At 38.7% G+C, this 23,095-nt stretch overlaps 1 protein-coding gene across 4 annotated transcripts in view; it reads right to left on the bottom strand.

Annotated features, from left to right (window-relative positions):
• Positions 1–23,095, bottom strand: part of PTPRZ1 (protein tyrosine phosphatase receptor type Z1) — a 132,771-nt gene that overhangs the window by 49,324 nt on the left and 60,352 nt on the right. For all 4 annotated transcript variants that reach the window (XM_054277641.1, XM_054277631.1, XM_054277621.1 and 1 more), the window contains exons 3-7: positions 7,414–7,593; positions 5,403–5,554; positions 3,889–3,984; positions 3,571–3,637; positions 61–218 (exon numbers count right to left, since the gene is read on the bottom strand). In XM_054277641.1, the coding sequence (XP_054133616.1) occupies positions 61–218; positions 3,571–3,637; positions 3,889–3,984; positions 5,403–5,554; positions 7,414–7,593 (653 nt within the window). The remainder of the gene's footprint in view (positions 1–60; positions 219–3,570; positions 3,638–3,888; positions 3,985–5,402; positions 5,555–7,413; positions 7,594–23,095) is intronic.

The raw sequence follows: 23,095 nt of genomic DNA on the forward strand, positions 1-23,095 counted from the left end.
TGGCAATTTCTCTTTGGTATTATGTATAATTGTTTGGTTTCACTACATTAAAGAAATTACCTGGTTTTCAGAAATACTTATGGTATCTTTAAACACAATCCATTCAACTGTTTCAGAGCATGGAGGAGCTGATAGAGATCCATTGTAAGTGTAATATTTGTCTGTTGCATTCGGCAAGAGATTCAGCAAAATGAATGGTTCTAAGGCAGCCTGTTTTCCTGAAAAAATAAAAAAGAAAATAGAGTCAGATAGCTAAAATACTACAAAAGCAATTAATAAATACAAATCACACTGTCCAAAAGAACTACCATTATTGGAACATGATAATTTAGAGGCTTTTCAAAATTTAATTTCCAGACAGACTAAAATACAAATAAATCATGAAGTCCTCTATTTCATTTGAAAAAGTATAGCTCAAGCCCAACTTTGTTTACTTGGGAAGGTGCAGTAAGTTATTCCAGTAACAAATGGACTAATTTTTAGTATATTAGTTCAGAAGAATTTTCTCACTGTAAGCTTACATACAAGGTGCCAAACCTTTGTCTCACTCTTGAATTTCAAATAAAAAAGTTTATTAAATCTTTGTTCTAGGTCTCATGATATGGCTTCAAACTCTCCCCCAAATTTAATCAAGTTGTTGAGTTTTTTGCAGAAAATCACTGCCTGGAGAACAGTCGCCATGCTAGGTCTAAAGGTTAATATTATTCATGATAGCAGAAGCGAAATTTCTGTGGATCAGAATTCTTTTTAAAATGGTGATAATATAGTGAAAAACTGCAACAGCTTTACACAAATCAACAAACAATGTAAAGACCTCCTCCAAGAGAACAAGTTCTGTGAAAATAATATCACATCTTTCAGGTCAGAAATTTACTGGGTACCTTTTCAGCTGGGAGTAAGCATGAGGGATTGCTGGAAGTCCATCCACAGAAAGCTATGCCTGCTGGTATGGGTCCAGCAACAGCAATTGGCATAAATGGTAACAACTTCAGCAAGGCAGACTTTTCAGTTTATGACAATTATCTGCTTTACTGTCTGGTGCATCCAAAATAATGCTGCTTTTCACACCTTGTCATAGTGTAGATCCTTATACAACTGACTTCAATCTAAAGTTACTCATTTCAAGTACCTCCCTAATTGGTAAGTACTTACTTATCTAATGAATTTTCATACTGTACATTAACTCCTGCTTTTACAGGTATGTTACTTATTCAGCTCTGTACAGATTTCTGACCTCTGTCTGCATAATTCCTTACAAATTTGGTGAGAGCAGCAAATTGCATTAACAGTTGACTACAAGGGATTGATGCTTTTCTTCTCTGCAGTGACTCTCTACTGAGTTAAGGTTTAAGAGCTGACTCGTCCCCTCTCTCTCACTCATGTGTGATGAAGAGGGAACATTTAGCAGAGTACAGCAAAGCACATCCTTCCATTTCTCCTGCCAAAATGCTAATCAGCCTTCAGACAGAAGCTATCATTGCTATCTGGTATATGTCTAGTTAACACATTTGTCCCTCAGCAAAAATGAAGTCCATTTCAAATAGATGGCTGGGGATACAAAACTTCTCATTCGTAACAAGAATCCTGCCATACATTTTGCAACTTTGGATTTTAGAATGCCCTTTAATGAGACTCACAACCTAGATTCTCAAAATCAAACACCTACAAAGAATGATGAAAACCACAAAGTTTGTCTAGAAAGAAAAGGAGTGCTCCTCTGCAGAGCTGGAGAACTCAGCAACTGTGATTCAAATAAGCACAATAGAGATATGAGTGACAAGGACACAGACAAGGAGAGATTGTGTGCTTTTCTTCAGAAGAAACAACTTGATTTGGTTATGACCTGAATTTCCTGAGCTCATCTGCATTTTATTCAGAAAAATTGTATTCTAAGCATTGTTGAAGTGCCATGTAGTGGCTGTATCTTGAATCTTGTTCTGATAGCTTTACAGCTCCTTCCAAGGCTGTAGGACAGCATCTGTCTTGATGTATTACTAGTTCTCCTTTTTGTTTCACAGAGGATGACACACAAAAGTAATGAATCTTAACTACTTCATATTTCCACCCCCTATGTCTTTGTAACTTATGAAAGATGTTCCCTTTTAAATTTGTTGAATAGAGTTTGTTTTCCAGAGGGAAAAAAAGAAATCTTGATTTCAATGTCACACTTTTGAAGGCTTTTAAAACAGCTTTTTAAATTCAAGCACCATCACATAAAAAAACTGAGACAAGGTTTCCTTAAAGTCATGGGCATGATGTAAGAATATATCCCTGTCCAAGACAGTGCTCATTCATATTTATTCATCTGCAAAGACACCAGAAACTGAGTCAGAAACATAGCCTAGATCTCTTTGTGCACACTGATTGGGTCTTGATTAGCAACCATTACCGATACAATATATTTGGACTATTTTGGATTTACACAGGAGCTACTGAAAAAGAATTTCTCTCCTCTGAGTCTACTGAACAGTGACAGTCTCACTATTGTAAGACCCTTCTTAGTTACAACAGTCCTACCTGGCTTCCAACCAAATAGTAAAACCCTGACATGTACGATTAAGAAGACGTACATAATAAATCACATTTATCTGGATTTAGCATTTAAACAGTTACAAATTTCTCATGATAGTTATATTTATTCATTTACACGACTGTTGTTGCAAATATTCCTGGGGTAAATTAATCAGAGAAACATGAAATATCTCAAGTTGGAAGAAACATGTGAGGATCATCAAGTCCAACTCCTTGCTCCTCATAGGATGACCTAAAACTGAACAATATGACTAAGAGCATCATCCAGATACTTGGTGGCATAATCACTTACTTCTCTGGGGAGCTTGTTCCCAGGCTGTCACTGATCACCATCTCAGTGAAGGGCCTTTTCTAATGCCTAATCTGAACTTCTGACACAGCTTCATCCCATTTCCTCATGTCCTACCACTGGTCAGCAAATGCTTCTCTGTCACCCCACTTGAAGAAGTTGTTGGCTGTGATGAGGCACCCTCCTCCAAGCTGAACAAAGATACCTCAGACACTCCTTGTCTTCAAGACCTTTCACAACCTTGGTTGCCCTTCTCTGGACGCACACTAATAGGCTGATGTCCTTCTTACCCTGTGGCACCCAGACCTGCCCCCAGCCCTGGAGGTGAGGCTGCCCCAGCTCAGAGCAGAGCAGGACAATCCCCTCCCTTGCCCAGCTGTGATGCTGTGCCTGATGCACCCCAGGACAGGACTGGCCCACCTGGCTGCCAGGGCACTGCTGACTCGTGTTCAACTTCCCATTAAAAACTTTTTCCAAAGGGGTGCTCTTCAGACCCTCCCTCCCTGGTTTGTATACATAACCAGGATTACCCTTCCCAGGAGCAGAATCTGGCACTTGCTTATGTTAGATTTCATGTGGTTGGTGATTGTCCATTTCTCATCTGTCCAGATGACTTCTGTAATTTCTAACAAAATAGACATGACTGAGCAATAGAGAACCATGCTCCTCAATGTCTTCAAGGTTTCATAATCACACTGAAGTGGAATTGAGTTAATCAGTAATCAATAAAAAAAAGGAGGCAAACTTACCAAAACGACTAACACTATCTACTCCATTAATGATTGGATTATAATCCGGATTATCCTCTAGTCCAATCTGTTAAAAAGAAATTGCATATTTTAACAGGCTTCCTGAAAAAAGATTGCAAGCTACAGTTTACCACCAAAATTATAGATGATTTAAAGCCAAACAAACTTATTTTGCCAATTTGCTTTTCTGCAAGAATAAATTAGAAAGAGATGAAATTTTTTAACTCAGTGATCACACATTGGAACAAGTTAAATTCAGTTTGAACATCTGCTGTGTTTCAAGGCTTATTAAATGACACAAAGATACATTTTGTTTACCTCAAACAAAATTGATAAAGCTCTTAACTTTCCATTTCCTTTAACTGCCTCTTCAAAATCTGTAAACTGATCTGCATCATAGCAGTAGATTTGCATCTGCAATTAAAAATATATTTAAATGTTATACATAAAAAATTGCAAACATTCAGTAATACAATTGCTTATATTCCCATTTTGAGGAAAAAAACATAAAAAAAATAAATAAATGTAGGGATTTTTTACCTCTCTCATTTGTGTTATCTGAGGATGCAGAATGCAATTCATCAATAATTAGCTATGTAAAAACCAACCCTCCTGGAAAACTTAAGGTTGCAGGAATTGCCCTTTCAAGGAGCACAATGCTTTCCATGGATAATACAGTAAGCTGAGATAAGTGGACACCTGACCTAGAGTACTTGGTGAAATCAGTCTGACCATCAGTAACAAAATATGAATAATATGTCAAGATGTCCCTACTGCATCTGCCTTGCAGTAAGTGTAGGAAAACATTGGTAATATAAGATTACCAGGCACTTTGAACCCACATCTGATTGCTGTCATGAGCATTGGTTTTGTTGCACTCCTTTCTCTCTTTCCCCAGATGCAGCTGGGAAATCTCCTCCAGTGCTGGGTGACCAATGTGTCTGGGGGAGTGACTGCTCCTACTGGCTTTCTACGAGATGATGATGGAAGAGAGCATTCTTTGTGATGCCTTGTCAGGGAAGATGGAGTGTGAGTATTCTCTGTAATGCCTTATCAGGACGCATGGACTGTCACTGGGAATTTTAAAGTGGCTAGTGAGGTAAAAGAAGTGACACTGTCCAGAGACTGCTCCTGGCTTACCACTCTTCCCCATGTATAGGCCAGCCCTGCCACTACTGCTTTGCTTTCACACAGAAGTTCAAAATGTTTGGAGTGAGGAACAGCACAGTTGCCCGCCACAACTGCCTCTTTTGAACTGGAAGATGACACAATGCCACGTTGAGGGAAGAGAGTTTGGCCTTTGTGCATCCCAGGAAGAGCTTCTCCTCTCCTCCAGCCCACTCCCTCAGGAACACTGGCCTGGCTGCCCGTGAACGTGGCTGCACCCAGGACCTGCTCACGTGGCTCTTGGCACACCACTGCCAGCTCCTTCCAGCCCACACTTTGTATCTTTAAGGCTCAGCAGTTCCCATGGGCTCTCAGCAAAGCCCTGACTTTGAAAATTCCATTTACACTTTAAACAATGAACTGATGTGGAACACGATGGGCCAAATTCATAGGAGCTTAACATTTAGTGGGAGCTTTGTCAGATAGGCAGAACTGACATCTAATACTATCTTACAAGATGGGAAAAAATGCAGTTTAGACATTCTCAACATGCCACTAACACATTACACTGCCCATCTAAAATGCATCATTTATTCTTAATTTGGAGTTAAGTGAATGATTATATTTGCAAATAGATTTAAGAGATAAACAAAGGAACTTTGTAGAGTAGTAATGTTGCAGAATGTCAAAATGTCGAAATCACCAAAATCTATTCTATACTTTACCTCAAGAGGATATTTTTGTCCTTCTAGACTGTGCTCTGATCCGTCTGATGACGCGTTGCATTTTCCCCAGTGAAAAGTGATCTTGCTTGCTTTGAATATGGTGTCTAACCCACCTCCACTCACATAATAATCACTTGTCAGGTTAATTTCCACTGAAAAAATTGAGAAAGAGGGAAAAAAAGGAGTGTGAATATAAAATCCAGCCAAGGCATCTACAACTCTCATATTTCAGTTTTAGGTGCCATAATTTAAATATGATATGCTTATTTCTCTATATTTCATAAGCAATTTGACAGGAAATTGGTTACTTCAACTAAGTAACAAGTGTGGTAATTCACTATTAGCATGGAGAATATGTTTCATTTCATGCTTTAGTTCATAAAATAGTGATTTAATGAAGTGTACTTCATTTCCAGTTATCTGAAACTAGACACAGAACTACATAAAAAAGCTCAGAAAGCTGGTCTAGCCACCAGCTGGCTGTCTAAGAGAATAAATTCCTGAAGTACCTACCTTCTTGAAAGGATTTGTGTTTCTAACAAAAAGGAAAATAGACACCTGCCCCCTGTTTTTACCACACTTCTATATACAAATCATGAGGCAACATGACAAAAGAATATTTTAGCTAGCCCCTAGGAGGACTGTCTTGATGTCCTTAGCTGTGGAGCTATCTCCCATGGGAAAAAGCAATGACAGGTTTTCAGCTGGGCATAGCTGTACACAAACTGTAGATGGGACAGAACATTTGTCTTCTGGAGAGAACGAGCAGAATGGGATAGACTGGAGCCCCATATTTTGTCTTTCCCATCTCCAGCAACTTTGAACTGCTTGACCTCTTGATAAAACAGCACTAATGGAGTTCATTTTCCCCACATTCCTTTCCTCAAAACTTTGAAGACCATTTAAACAAGCTTAGCAGTTCCTCATCTAATATCTAGATTGCTGTAGATGAGAAAGATTTCAGTCCACTTTTAAGGACTTTAAAGAACATTTTCTCAGGGGCATTTTGAAAAGACAAAGCAATATTTATCTGATCTAGTTGGGCAGGAGGGAAGTAAGTGATTTGTGCAGTGGTATGTAGAAACTATATGAAAGAAAGAACAGAAATTAGGAACAATGCTGCTAAACTGAACTGAATTAAATCTAACAAAAAAAAAAACAACAAAACAAAACTAAACTAAACAAAAAAGGCTGATCTTGGGGTCCCACTGGAACTGGTAGAAGGTCAAAGAGAGTTGTTAAGAGATACCTTCCTCCACACCCATGCCCCAAACAAGGAACAGTACTTCTAAGAAGCAGCTTTTAGTTACTGCATTCCTGGATTTATAAGTGGTAGTAAAAAGATTTCTCTGACAATTTAGATGACACCATAAGCTTTTTTCATGGCTGGGAAAAATAGGCACTTGTAGGTATAAATCACTTCTTTCTAAAATGTATTTTTAAGACTGGTAAAACAAATCAGAACACAAAAGCACACATTTCTCTTCTTTGACTGTTAGGAGGCGTCTATGTGAGTAATTCAGATGAAAGTTTCTACATTTTATGTGTCTATGTGTAGGTGAGATAAATCCCAACCAGAGCTTTTTGTAATTCCGACTCATCCATGAAGTGCTTTCAGATGAGTAGGTAATTTATTCGTACTTTTAAAAAATAATTTTTTCCTACCCACTACAGACTCTAGATATATAGTAATAATTGCCACAATTTCATAGCAAATGCCAGCTTACTGTTTAGATTTAATGACATGCCCATGATGGGATGATAGTCACGATGTGATTGCTTTGGCTGTATCTGTCCACACACATAAAAATTTTTGTTTGTGTGATTTCTGTTTCATTTAGCTACTGTCATCACTGTTGTTTTGTTTAGTTATTTAACAGACAAATTCAGAATGTACCAGCTAAGTGAAATGAAAATGATTCAATAAAAGTCCTTGGTTGAGCGGTTGGTTGGTTGTCCTATATCACTTTTCAGACCTCTTAACTCAAAACATGAAATCTGACTTTTTTACCTGTTTTGCCAGTGTTGCGAATGAAAGTATCTTCCAAAGTTTCCTTTTCCCATCCATGGAATTTAAGTTTCTTCAGATTCACATTAACTTGGGTAAGGTCTTCATCTATATTAATAGGCGATTGTTTGGCACCATTGCAGGCAGAATATTTCTTGCCCCAGTTCTTTTGGTTCAAAGTTCCTAGAAATCAAAACATGTGGGGTAAATACATTTAAATACAAACTGGCATCCATACATTTTTTATTGTGGTAATGTTAACACACAGTTTGCAATCTGATATCAGAGTACTGGCCCATTTTTTTTAGATTTTGTCTGTAGCAATATTTAGCATACCTACCACTGATTCCTACCTTCAGCAGTTAAGTCACACTCTGAGCACTCAAGACATCCACACATACATTCTTATGAACCTCCAAGGAAAGCATAAAACAACAACAAAACCCTCATGAACAACATACATGAAGCAAAAAAAAAAGCTTTCAGATGAACGGAATCAGCATGCAAAAAACCATGGGAACTACTGGAAAACTACCCAAATAACTTTTAATCATTCCAATGTCAATGCACCTTTTGGCCAATGAAGTCATCTGTCCAGTAAGGTTTTTAAATATAAAGAAGCAGTAAGATGTTTTAAGAATTTCTTACACAGAGTGGGAAAGGTAAACTGATTTTACCCTGGAAAAGGAAAGACCATGAGTGATGCTGTGTCTGAGAGGGGGGCTGCATGGCCCAGCTGTGCCTGTGGAGGGCTGTGCACTCCCACTCCTGCCATCTGTCCCCTCTGCAGCTGCCCGGCAGAGAGCAGCTCCTGTGCTGCAGCAAGGGCCTTCTCCAGGGCGCAGGGGCTGTGTGCCATCTCACTGGGGCCAGCCCAGACACACATCAGGGACACAGGCAGCATGTCCTTCACCAAAGAATTGATTGTTTTCAGGAAACGGACAAGTACTCCACAAATCCATATGACACAGTAGCATTGGCTCTGGCAATCTTTTGTTTATACAACATGCTAATATAAATGGAACAATATTTTGTGTATGTTAATGTGTTTGAAAACATATAGATATTTTTCCTGACAGAGATTTCTGGCAATACTTCAAAATGCTAATTAAAACCAAGAGTTAATGATGGAGATTCAAGAAAATGGAATGACTTCAGTTAACTTCCCACTTACTAGCAGCTAATATTAGTGCACACAGTGCATATATTTGAATTCTACAAGATATGTTGAAATAAACCAGTGCTCATTTACAGGCCAGTGTGTCGCATCCAAGTCTGCCAGTGAAGATTTGCTATCTTGTACTCCAGGCAAGGACAGCTCTCCTATTGCACTCAGAAAACTCATAGGGGAAAGAAGATATGCAGCCAGTCCTGTAACCATGACAATAGCCAGTCAGACAAGATGCTCACCTGGACAGCCAGCTAGGCTAGAAAGAAACCTGAACTAAATTATTGAACAAGTACAAGTCAAGCCAGTTACCAGTATCAGCTTGCTGCATCAGAATTACTGCAGATGATAGGCAAACACACTTACTGCCTGCAAGTAGCAACAGAAGGAACTGGCAGGCACAACAGTCAAACAACCCAAAGGGAGATCAAGACACAGGCTTATGAATGTCAGCACCCTACAGGTGGGGACTTGAGCCCTGTATCAAGCAAGCACTGGTCCCTTTGGAAACAGCACACTGGGTAAACTTTCAGCTCCTCCTCGAGTCAGACTTGTCCTTTAGTTGTCAGTTTTAATTTATCACCTGGAAAAATAATGCAATATCCCGATTTGTAATGCACTTCCACAGGAAAAGTGTGGCTAATATTTCATCTCTTTCAAAAGTGTCCCTTAAGAAATTCTCAGCTCAAGTCAACCAACACTTGGATATTCATCTGCTCAAGTCTTCTATAGAGAATTTTCTAACAAATGTTGAAGGTTTTTAACATCAAGAAAGAAATAAAAAGAAATAAATTAGAATAGTTAACTTTTAAGCAGAAAAGCCTCCAAGCAGGGTCAGGAAGGACACAAATAACTCTCAGCTTGCCCTGTGCATCGTTGCAAACAGGCTTCTGTTTCCAGGTCTGATTTCAGACAGCTCAGTGATTTTCCAAGCTGCAGGAAACTCTTTAAAGCTCTCTCTCACATGTTTCTGTCAGTTTGGGTTGAGACAAGTGCCCATGGCCGTCCCTTGGAGTTAAGCTGCACTCCCTACTCCATGCTCTATTTCTTTTGCTCCTTTTGGCAAAGCCCAACACTTCCTCAGACTCCTGCAGTTGCCCCAAGGCAGTAGAAATTTCCATTCTCTTTCCACTGACATACCCAATCCCATAGCCCACCTGCAGTCTCTCCTTCAGAGCACCATCTTTTTTTTCCAACATGCATTTCTGTTATTCTGCTCTTTCCATCACTGACATTAGAACTGACTAAAACCACTATTTTCTTTTTCCCACTATGGTACTTTTGGAAAATTTCTTCCATGATTCTTTTGATGAAAGACATCATTGCATTTTTCATCTTGTCTTTAAATTCTCTACTGTCTACGATTATGTTCAGTAAAAACAAGTAAATTAAAACCAGAGAAACTATAATCTCCTTCCAACTTCCATAGTTTTTTATTTTGTGGTTTTGTATGTAGAACCTAAGTTCTACAACTTGGTAGTCATTACTTGTGACTCAGTGCGTAATAAAGTCCTAACATACATCTCATGATAAAATTTGCAATCTTTGCTCTTCCCAGAAGACAGTGTGTAGCTATAGCATTGATAAAATCTATGGAATAAAATGTACAGGAAATCAATGTCAGGGTCTGATCTGGGGCAGGAACAAGGGGAATCCCCTAAGGAATGGAGTCTGAGAAGGAATGGAGAACTGGAGTCTGGTCATGATAACCTAAATAACATTTGAGCAGCAAAATACACATTTATGTATGAATTCTGCAAATGCTGGAGCACATATTGGGTGTGTATATTAGCAAACAGTGCTGAACAATACAAGTAGCGTTATAGAGGGAAACAGCTGAGGTTGAGGACCAGATGTCCATACCAGATGTTTTTCAGAAGGTTTTACCTCAGTCTAGCTCTGTCTGGTGCCCTGGGCTGAATGCCCATTGCCTGCTGAAGGGTGTAAGGTACTCTCCGGCAACACAATCCCTGTTTGGTACCCGTAGAGATGAACCCATGCCACACACTGTGAGACAACTCTACCTTGCAAACCAAAGCTTAGTAAGTGGGGTGCAGACAGGAGATTTGCTTCAAAAGTCCACTCCTGATATGAACTAAAATGCTAACATAAATGCATCTGGTCTAGGCAGCAGGTGGTGGAACTGCTGCAGTTTATATAACTTGCTGAAAACCAAAGTAAAAATGAAAGAACGGAGTGTTTTCAAACAAGAGCAGATTGTTTTACTATAGGTGTTATGATGGAAATCATAAATCAAAGCTGTGCCAGCCATTTTGAAAAATATTGCTGAAATTGAGCTTTGAAAATGACTTCTCCCAAACTGTGCTTTGGAAACCTGAGGAGAACAAAAATACGCACAATATATCTTCAAGAGTGCACAGAGGAAGAATGTTTGTCAAAGGTGTCAGATCTGAAAAAGTAACTGGCAATTCACAAAGAATGGAAATAAAACCGAACAAAGTAGATTAAATGGAGGCCTGCTATACCATAACCTTTACCACTCTTGTCCAGGGCAGAATGAAGAAAATTTTCCTAGCCTTTCTTTCCAGGAAATGTTCATATCTAACTCTGCTCCTCAGTCCCTATGATTCCACTCCTACAATGAGCATCCAGTTCTCCTTTAGGCTTCTACCTCAGCTCCCACTGAAAGAAAGAAATAGAGGTGCTGCAGTGTGTCTGTGATAAGGGCAACAGAGCAGGGGAAGGGTCTGGAGTCCAAATCTTATGAGGAGCAGCTGAGGGAGCTGGGGCTGTTTAGCATGGAGAAAAGGAAGCTCTTTAGGGAAGACCTTTAATAAAATGGATGTGAATCCTAGGGTTTATTTTCTAGATGAAGGACAGAAGAAAAGAGATGGATTCTTTACCTCTACTTAATTTCTTCCTTTACGTTTTTCATCAGCATTTGCTTTCAGGATGTTAAAATTACTTCTATAAATATAGATTGGACACACATAGGAGATTAAAGATAACCCCTCTGTGTGGACTGTTAATAATGGATTTGCCTTATCAAAAAATGTTATTGACTTATCACTTTGAAGTGTTAAGTGATTTCAATGATTTCTTTTTAGCAAACATGTTTTATCTAAGACATGAAGAACTAGAAATAAGACCACACAAAGATATGCATACTTACACTGGGACAGAGTGTAATTTAGATGCCAAATCAATATTGCTCTGAACTCTAAAATATAGAATCATTATACCCAAAGTACTACAATGAACTCTGTAATCCTCCAAGGCAGAAGAATGATTTTAGTTCTCAGTCTGGATGAGATCACTACCGGCCCAAAGAGAGAAATTCTGCCAATATGGGTCTTGGGAATGTTATGACAGCTCGCATTCCAAAGGCTATAATACAACACTTTGCATTCAAGGGAAACATTATGGTCATCAAAAAATAGATGACTTAGTTTCACATATTACTGAGTAGAAGGCAATGCTTCTGTGTTATCTTGATCTTCATTGGAATGGTTTTAGGGTTTTGGTTTTTTCCCCTCCAAAAGCCCCAACTACTCCCACAACCTGATCACGATCTGTCTCATAAGTTTATACAAATTCTTAAAATTGGAAAATTTAATGGATGAAATGACTTGTCCAGACAGAGTTGTAACTACAAAGGAGGAGTTTTGGCTTCCAGGTTTGGGCTTAGCCATTTATTATGCCTGTCTCAGTGGTGCAGTTGCTCGGAGGTTTTCCAACACTGGATTTCTTGCCAACATCTCAGTCAAGCTTTCAAAAATAAAATTGGGCTGGTTTGGTTGAAGAGAGTCAGCCCACAGACTAGATCTAGAAAAATTTAATAGCACTTAAAACATCAAAGATCAACACAGATAGAGTAACTTGCTTATAAATGAGCAGAAGTCAAATTAGTATTTATCCCATGGACTTTTTCTGTTACTCATAAAGTGACAAAGAAATTAATTCCACACATTTTCTTACTGTGGGGTGTAATATCTCAGATGAAGCAAACAGAATCAACAGAAAATTCTAGTTGCTTTGAAACCAGACACATTCATGCAAGTCAAATCATCTAATCTCTTATTCCATTTAGCACCTTATTAATCATTTTTGTATCTAAATATCAGCCTACCTAGACTGTATCTTGTGCATTGTGTCTACATGCAAATCAACATGGATTATCTGTGAGAATACTCTGAAAGATAGCACAGCACTTACCTGTAGTCAGCTGAACCCTGTCACTTCAATCTTTCCTTCTCCTCATTTAAAATGCCCTAGACCACTTACCTCTTATTAAAATCTGTCATAGAAGATGTGTCAGGAAAATACGGGTGAAACATTTTGCTATCTTCAGACTATTTCTTCCATTTTTGTTTGCTTGTTTTTTGAGCATAAACTATATGCTTTCTTCATATCCACAGTCACAGAGACATTGCTCAATAAAGTAGTCAAATACCAAGCAAGTAAGAAAAAATGCTTTGTTTTTCCCACTTTATCCCCAGATAGAATAAACTACAGTTGTTGATATACAGTGGAAAACTAATCAGCCCTATTAATACAGTGGCTATCTGTTAATTTTTCTTCCTGGGACTCAGTCTGATGATTCATATCAGACTAAGTGAATTACTGAGCAAAATGCATAGCAGGATGAATGCCAGTGCACAGCTTTCTTCCATAATGGCAACTGTTTGCTGTTCCTCTTCTTTCATTGCCTAAAAGATCTGGCCATTACAGGCTAGTTAGAAATATACAATCAAATAGTTCTGTGCTAGAGAAATACAGATTATCACAGATGATCCATCTGCAGAACACTCAGTGGGACAGCTGTTCAGACTAGGAGAAGGATTATGGGAGAAATTCAGTCAACCTTTTAAGGTACCTCTTTTTTATTATTCTCATCTCATTGCTGCTGAATCTGCATATAGCTGCAGCTAGAGAATAATGTAGTTATATATAATGAAAACTTAATTTTTTATAATTACAGTAGTGTTATGATCTAAGCAATATTTTCAACAAAGTATTAAGGAAGGACGTTTGGTACAATGCCAAATGAGAAAATGTCCAATAAAAAGTAACACATTCTCCTTCCTGCTTTATTTAATTCTTGACAATATATGAAGCCCTAACTGAGCTCCATAACTTCTAACCTTGTTCCAAGGAATTCAAATTGCAGCAGTTATTTTCTTCACTTTCAGTAATACTTTAAAGCAGGAAACTGAATACAACACTGTTGAGTGACAAGGATAATTTTGAGATCACAAATAACAAGAACTGAAAACAGAACTGGAATACATGGAACTGACTCACTTTTAGACTAAGAAATAAGCACCAAGAAACATGGCCTGTGGCTTATTTTCCTATAACACACACAGATTTTAATTAGCTGTCAATGTGTCATGGCAACATTTGGTCTCCCATGTGAGAGTGTTTGGTCTTCCACAAGAAGACAACTCCCCACCTGTTTTTCAGCTGTTTCACATGCTGCCAGCAGGGAAGGGAGAATAAAATGGGACAATCACAGGCTTAGGCCTCTCAAACTGTCCCTAATTTGGAACATAAAAGCAACATTTTTGAAACATGGTGAGGCCCCATGAGCAATTCATCTGTACTTCCTAGAGTTAGAGCTTACTCCTAAACATATGACTACTGTACAAAGGACAAGTGGATGTTTATTGTCTCTCTGTTGGTGAACATGGGCATAAATTAAGCTTATGGTGGTATCTCCCTCTTCCCCATATCGTGCAAGTGCCCTTTTATGAGAAATGGAAAGGCTGTTTATGAAAGAAATTGTGTAGACACAAAGGTTGTGCCAATTTTTAACAGGCATAAAAAATGCATTTTAAAGGACTCTCAGCTGGAGCAAAGGAAGAGAAAGCTATAACCTACTTCAAGCACAGCATTTAGCACCTGTCTGACAAATGATAGTTCATGCAGTCCCAGGAGATGAGCACAATGAAACTCATCTTCAGCAGCAATAAACCTCATTTTTGCTGGAGTACAGATCACCATCTAAGTCTAATGACTCGCATTATGGCACTGTGATGGTCTTCACTTTTCTCTCCTCATTATTACAAAGTAGACTCTACTGTATTTTAGAAATTATCTTGCGTGACAGAACCAGGCACTCCAGGCACACTGTTGCAAAGAAACAAAATGCAATGATGAATTTTAGAATAGAGTATATAATCTACTTCTCAGCTCAGCAGGTCTAACAATATTGGCTTTCACTGAGAAAATCAATATAGTCTCCTTTTCCCTTCTATTCTGTTATGACCTCGCTCCGGTCCTCTTTCTTTTTTCTTTCCCCTGCTTTCTTCCCTCTATCCTCCCTTTCTCTTGGACAATTAAATGTTAACAAGCAGTCTGTTTAGCTCCATGAGAAGTCCTGTTGTGGTAGGGCACAGGGGCACTTCTTCCTGTTATCAAACACATGCATTACTATGTTGCTACCCCCTAGGAAAATGACTTGGGTCAGGACAAGCCTATGTAGAAGAATGATACATTTCATAAAGGCCACAGTCGTGAGTTCTGATCCAAAGCCTGCTGAATTATAAAAATAATCCACAAGTATGTTCTCTGGGCTTTGAATCAGATTGGCTGTGAGCATATAAAACCTCACTATTGAACAACAGTAGTGGAACTGTGAATGCAGAAGTCTCACAAATAGCCACCAAAAAGGTCAGCATTTAACTCTGAGTAGCAAAAAAGCATTTATTTCAGCTGTAAAAAATAACATAAAGATCATAAAAAGCAAAGACCTAGATAGACATAGACCAAAGCAAAACAAATATAAGTATAAAAGACTATTGGATTTCATCACTGACCAGGGAGTCCCAGAAGCTCTCTGGAGAAAAATCACCTCAATGTCCAAAAGGACACACCAGTAATTCTGGTTCTTTGCTCCCTAGGTACTCATTTTCACACAGTTTCAATTTTTACAAAATGAAGTTCCTAAATGTCTCCAGAAGAACATAATACGATAGGAAATTTGGATTACTTTTAGCATATTTTAGCAAGATTTCGTATCACACTTCCATGGGAATTTCAATACACATTCTGTTTGCATAATGGTAAGGATAAAATGAGGTGATGGGCAGAAATGTGTTAAACAGAGCTATATTGAGCTGTATTGATTTCTTACATGCATAAGCCATAGCTTATGCATGTTTATCTCCACAATTGCTTCTCATATTTTATTTGCTGCACTAGAAAGACAATTTTAGTTCATGAATAAAATCCTTTTTGGCAAGGATTTTTGACCACAATTACTAAAAACTTTATTTCTCTTTCCTTTACCTCCCCAAAATAAATGAAAATCCTTTGAAAAATGTTAAAAATCAAACCCCTCCTAACATTACACAAACCTTCCTTCACTAATGGCATTATTTCATTTGGACTAAATATCATTTCAGCATTACCATTATGTTTACATTTTGTTGAAAAACTTTGTACAGTTTCATAACTGCCATAGCAATGCCAGTGAATATACAGAACTGTTCCTCTGATAATCCATGTTAAGTTTAAATAATACTATAACCTGATTAGACTTTTTTGAGATTATTATATCTTCAAAAACACTCCTTCTAAACTCTTCCACTGAGAGATATCTTACCCAGTCTTGATGTGATAATAGCATTATGTAAATTACACAGCTGATAATTCTTTCAAGTACTTTTTACATAAACAAGTTGTGCAGATCTCTGTTTTTCCTTTGCAAATGTATAAAAAATCCTAACCATCTTTTAAAACTTTTCACTACTGAGAACTCCCAAAGTCACCTTCAATGCTGAGTTGTTATTCTCCAGAGTGCAGAGCTGAAAGCTATTCAGCAGTAGGTGCAATCCACCTCAGATTTGGAACTTGCTGCCAGTGACAGGATTTTCCCTCACAACTTTTGCATTCTCTACTACAATGGAAAATGTTTGAAATGAGGATGGAAGCAGCACCAGCTGGACAGAGGTACACAACTCAGACAGCATCTTTAGACAGTTGTGGTCTCACACCTATCTCTATCAGCCAGAAGGTTCTTGTAATTTCTTTAGCCTCACTGTGATAAAACTCACCTAAAAAGTCTGGCTGCTTTTAGGAGCACAGCTTTTTAGTTCACATTTTCTGAAATGAAGAATTCATTGCACTGCTTTTGTTCAGAAACAAATAAAAACTGTCACCTACCTACTCCACCTGACAAAAGTTCAGAGTAGGGAAGTTTTCTTATCAATATTAAATTTAAATTCACTGAACTCTTAAACAGCTTAGTACTTGTTTATTTTGGTTTGTTTTTTTTTTTTTTTCAAATCCATGGCTAATACACAGAACTATACAATCTAATATAAAATCTTCTTCCATGAAGATTGGTATAATAATTTTTCTTTGTTATTTCTCCATGAAGAAAATATTTTTTCATATACATATAGGAAAGTGAGAGGATCTGAAGATCATGTTTCTTATTTTTGTCCCATTATTACCTAGGGTTCAAATATATAAGGTAGACTTTTTACACCTGCAAATATTGCATTTTTACTTTTTACTAAATAAACCATTAAGCAGGAAGAGATCTAGCATACTTTATCCCAGTGGAATAAATTTAAGGAATGACTCTTTGTCTGTTTATCTATCTTAATCAAGAAGTTATTGTGGCAGGATCAAGAGTAACACATGGTATTCCTGACCCACTAACATCACCTAACCATCAGGTGTCTCCCCAGTGCAGAGCAGTAATTTTCTTCTGCACAGAGTTATGCTATCACTCACAAAAAGGATATTAGTGAGTCCCCAGAGGGAATGCACTCAAGTAACTTCAGTACCAAGTCATCCCCAGTACTGAAGAATCCAAACACTTCTTGATTTGTAGGGGGAGATTAAATTTGAATTAAATTTTATTTACTGCTGCTTCTCCTTTCATTCTTGCTCTCGTTGAAAGTATCACTTTTATACTCAGGAAGAAAATTTTTATGCTACCTGAAACATCTTATCTTGAATTTAAATATTTTGAAAACACACTTCCATTTACTGAATTACTTCAGAATAAAAAATTTCAGACAATAATCTTGTCTATTCAGTCTGCAAAGAGGTGGACAGCCATAACTGAAACAGGTCTGCAAGCTGTTAGGACAAAATCTCCCCAGTAGATGTCCACTGTGTACCTAACTGAATTGCAATTAATCAAGGTAAAGAGACTAAGCCACATTACAGTTCATAGATAGTCAAATTTTCATCAAAAGCTCCCCTAAATATTCTATCGTTGTTTGTACCCTAAGACACTGTCAATTTTACTAAGCTGAGCAACCAAAATCAAAGCCCAGTTTGGATCATCATCCCTTGCCACAGTTTCCCAAGGCAGAGATCTGGCTGGTGTGGGCCCAGAGACCCTCAGAGCACACAGCCAACAGCACCAAGGGGAAAGCAAAGCCCTGCAGCTGTGCCTCCTGCCCTTCAGGGACACTCAAGGCAATGCTCATTTTACAATATCCCAGCAGTTACAGCCAGGCAGTGCATTGAGCACAATGTGGTTATGCTCCTCAGCTGAAAGAAAATTATTCACCATCCATATTTTGCATTTTCCATGAAAAGGCCTGAGAATAGTTAACAGGAAAGCAGAAAAAGTCATCTTCACTCATTCTGCTAGTGGAGTGACATGGAGAGGCCAAAAATTCAAGCATCATTAGGCCTCAAGAAGATAAGGATGGCTGATTTTGTAGCCCAGCAGCTGGAGCATCCAGCAGGGAAAGAGCAGGGATGACACAAATGGGCTGAAGCAGGCACCCTTCTGCTAACCGGTGTATTCTGAAGAAAATAACTCCCCCTTGTGCTATTTATGTGCCTAATGCAGGTGCCTAACTTTGGATTGTGAAGTTTAAGAAGATATACCTTCCCTACCATCAGCACTATTACAATGGGACACACTAAACCTTTGTGCTCTTGAGAAGTCTACACAGAACTTACTGCAAAATTCCTCATGTTGCTTCCACTGTCACACATAAACCCTAAATCAGTGTCCATTTCTTCTGTAGTATTTCTCTGGTGTTTTGGTTCTCATTTGAGTTAGGTCTCAGCCTCACAACCAGATCGATGTGCACAGTCAGCTGTTCTGGTCACAGAACATACTGATGGCCACAAAACACCTTGCGTGTGTATCATTAGTCTGTTCATATAAATAGATCATATTTCTGTAGCAAATCAAACTCCAAATAGAGCAAGAAATTTTAAAAATTATTAAATATAACCAATTTCTAGTTGTTTTATAGTTGCCGTTCCAGCTCAATGGCTAGTTTATGCAATATGGCAACAAACAGCACTGTACACATTTAAAGTTTTCTGACATGGTTCCATAACTATTTAATCATAAAATCACAGAATTCCAGGTTTGAAGGGACCTCAGTGATCATCTTGTTCAACCTTTCCTAGCAAAAGCACAGTGTAGAAAAGATGGCCCAGCACCCTGTCCAGCTGAATCTTACAAGTGTCCAGGATGGGAAGTCCATCACTTCCCTAGGGAGATTATTTCAATGTCTGACTGTTCTCATTCTGAAAAATCTTCCTCTTGTGACCAAAGTCACAAAATCTTTATTGTCCTAAATTTGCATCAAATTATGATGCCTAATTACTATAATCTCAAACAAGAAACTTAGATTTCATATTGTCATCATTTAACCCTAACCAAAACTAAATACCCTGCAGATGTTTACCCACTCCCCACACCCCAGTGGGATGGGAAAGATAATCAGAAAAAGAGTAATGTTACTAACACTCTGATGGGTTGAGATATGAACACTTTAATTGAAAATTACAGTAAATTACAAAAGTAATATACTAATGATAACAGTAATGAGAAAGGAGAGAAAAAGAGAGAGGAATAAAACCCAAGAGAAACAAGTGATGCACAATAAACTTGTCATCACCCACTGACCCCATTCCCCAGCAGCAAGTGGCTCCCAGCCAGCTCCCCTGAGTTTATAGACTGAGTCTGATGCTCTGCAGGGAATACCACTTTGGCCAGTTTGGGTCACTTGCTCTAGCTGTGCTCCCTCACAGGTTCCTTGGCCTCCTCACTGGCAGAGCATTAGAAACTGAAAAGCCCTTGACTTAAGGCAAGCACTACTGTGCAACAACTGGAAAAACAGGGTGTTATTAACATTATTCTCACACTAAATTCAAAACACAGCACTGTAGCAGCTAAGAAGCAGAAACTTAACTGTATCCAAGCCAAAACCAGGACACATGAAAGATAATTGAGAAAATCAGAGAAGAAACCTCACCTAGTTCATGCAAAGCATAAACCAACCACTTACTGAATATTAAAATACTATTGAAATATTATTTTTCTGTAATAATTTATCTTTTGCTTACCATGTGCACTCTACACCACAATGTATAAGTCTCTCCTCTCTCTCTAATTCTTTGAGGACCTGTGTATGATTCTCCCTAATTAGGGCAGCTGTGGATGACTAATGTAGGCATTGATTAAAATTGGGGAGGGAAAAGTGGCAAAAGGTTATGATCATTAAAGAGAAGATAAAACACCTGATTTTCCACCTAAGGCATATCATACAGGCAAGACAGAGAAGCCCAAGTACTGAATCTTCAGCGCTTGGTATAGTTTTGAAGGTATGAAAAGGTTAATCTCATTCTTGAAGAACTTGCACAACATTTACACAGATTTCAGTCTAAAGAACTGATCAAAAAAACCCTGTAGGTAAATTATATGATTCTTCTGCATCAATTCTAAAATAGTGAATAACATATTACATTAGAAGAAGGCGGGAGCTTGGGGGTGGGAAAGCAAGGCAAAAGAACTATGTAAATGAAAGTTTCTGAGAAAATGCAGAGACAGATTCTTGCATATGTAATTGTGAAGTCTTTGAAAATAATTTCTCTCTGCTGTAGGCAACAGCAACTTTTCCCTTCATGAGAAAAAGCTCTATCTTGGAATAATACCCAGAATCTTTTGTTTCCAGTACAGCCTACCTCCCTGTGGGGTAACATCAAATCTAGAAGATTCAGTGAGCGGAGTTTCCATGGAATTGTTTCTGCAAAGAACAGATGTTTCTGACTTCACAGAAAACACTGCCAGTTTGTGATTGTGAGTCACAGGAGATCTGGTGAAAACCATTTTTTTTCTATATTGCCTGTACTTTTGCTAATATCCTGTCACACTGCGGTTCTGATAAATAGTTCTTTGACTCATTGTTGTCTTTGAAACTCTTATTCTGTGGAGATTTACCATTGCAAACTTTTATTGAGACTCACTCACCCTTATCATCTCTTAGCTTGCCATGTTCATTTCCTTCCTTCTCTGGTTTTGTAATCATCTGCCTTTTGTGTGAGATTCTTGCTTGGAATCACAGAACCACAGAACAATTGAGGGTGGCATGGATCTCTGAGGTTCATTGTACAACCCCCTGCTCAAATCAGGTCATCTAAAGCCAGTTGCCTGGGACCAGGCTTTTGACTATCTTCAGACATGCAGATTCCACAATTCTGGACAACCTGAGTCAGTGCTCAGTTCCTATCACAGGAAAAAAAGTGCTTCCCAAAGTTTAAAGGGAACCCCCTGTGTTTCAGATTCTTCCTGTTGTTTTCACTGCACTTTCTCTAATCACAGAATCATAGAATCACAGATTGGGTTGGGTTAGAGGGCACCTCAGAATCATCTGGTTCCAACCCCTCTACCATGGACTGGGGCACCTTTCCCAGCGCACATTGCACAGAGCACCACCAATACATCCATGGCTCCTGTACTGAGGAGTCCAGAGCAGTACTCCAGGTGTGGCCTCACCAGGGACGAGAACAGGGAAAGGATCACCTCCCCCTTCCTGCTGGCATCACCCTACCTGGTGCAGCCCAAGTCAATATTAACCTTTTTTTTTGTGCTGCAAGGACACATTGTTGACTCATGAACACCAAGACTCCCAGGTCCTTTCCTACAGGGCTGCTTTACAGCGGGCTGTCTCCAGCGTGTGCTAGTGCCTAAGGAACTTCCTTCCCAAGTGCAGAACTTTGTACTTTCCTATATTCAACTTCATGAGGTTCCTGTCAGCCCACTTCTCCAGTCTGATGAGGTCCCTGAGAACTCCTTGGAGTTGTACATCATCAGCTATCTTGCTGAGGGTCTGCTCTGCCCCATCATCCAAATCGCTCACCAAGAGAGACAGATTAATAACTTTTCCAGTATTACTCTTTTCCCATTAGGCTGAACCTTGTAAAGAAAAAAATAATAAAAACTTGTTAAATCGAGTCAGAAAGAAAATGTCTTCACCAGAACTACATAAACTCTATCAGAGCTAAGAGCTCCTGAGGTATTACAAGTACTCTGCACAGCCATCCTGGGCCCCTCTCATTTGTGAGATGAGTTAAGCACACTACTCCACAGCTTGGAAAATCATATTCCATAGGCACATTGGCAACATCAGTAGGCATAGCTTGAAGAGCACTGTTCTTGCTTCTGCACTGTCAGCCTGTAATATCACTACTATTCCACCAAACTGAAACACTGAGGGACACTCTGAGGGTCTCATGATGCCGGCATTCAGTCTCATCAAGGAAGGATTTTTGTTGACAATTGTGTCCTTGTCCAACTTCTTAGCTGAGCAGAATTTAATTAAAACATGTCTCCTGAGAACACTTGATCACTGTTCAAATAATCCTCAGCTTGCAGACACAGAGCACTAAGGGAGCTTTACTCCCTGCCCTTGCCCACTCTGCATTCCCATGTCCTTTGACTTGGCTGCAGCTGTATATCTGCATAAACTCCCCCCTTCACATTAGGTCTGACAACTCCCTCTTTGACAATAAGTAGAGCCCATTGAAAAATTGTAAAGCTTGATCTAACCTTTAATTTGGTACATAATTTAATTTCATATCAGCACAAACTCTCAGTTGCTAAGATAAATATTACCATTACACATACCATAATGGTTCCCTTGTTAATGATGCTGCTGCTGATGGCTAAAAATTTGGCAGATGTCCTTCTCCAGATGTGCTATTTAAATAGCCATTTAGGATTGAGAATTTCCAATCCTCTGCATTATAATTTTTACAGTTCTCACCCGCTACACAGTGGGCATTTTATGGAGCACAAATATGTAAGAACTTACTCCATTTTAACTGGTTCTTAAAACAAAATGTTTCTTTATAAATACTGCAGGAAACAAAGTGTCATTGGCAGTATACTGTTGTCTCATTTGTATCTGGCCAGGACTGAAATGGTGGTAGCTGACACTGAAAATAAATTTGCCAACTTTCAGCTGCGGTGGCTAATGAGTGCTTAAGGGATAACTTATGAGAGAGCTAAAGAAAGGGAGAACTTGCATTCAAGAAGGGTGATTAGTGTTGTGGGTTGCTGTGAAGCACTAACTTGACAGCCATATTCAAGTCAACAATATTTTTGTTCTCTCCTCCCTCCTGAGAGTATTGTATCAAAAAGGGACATCACTTTGCAAATCTGGCATCTACTTACATTGTTTAAAAATCTTACAAGACTCCCATTAGCATAATGGGTCCTGACATATATTTCCTAATTTGCTGTATGATATAACTACTGTGGACAACTATAATCATACT

Source organism: Melozone crissalis, unplaced genomic scaffold (assembly GCF_028551555.1).
Source record: "Melozone crissalis strain CALT ecotype California unplaced genomic scaffold, PUWL_Pcris_2 ptg000004l_1, whole genome shotgun sequence".
Lineage (NCBI taxonomy): Eukaryota > Metazoa > Chordata > Aves > Passeriformes > Passerellidae > Melozone > Melozone crissalis.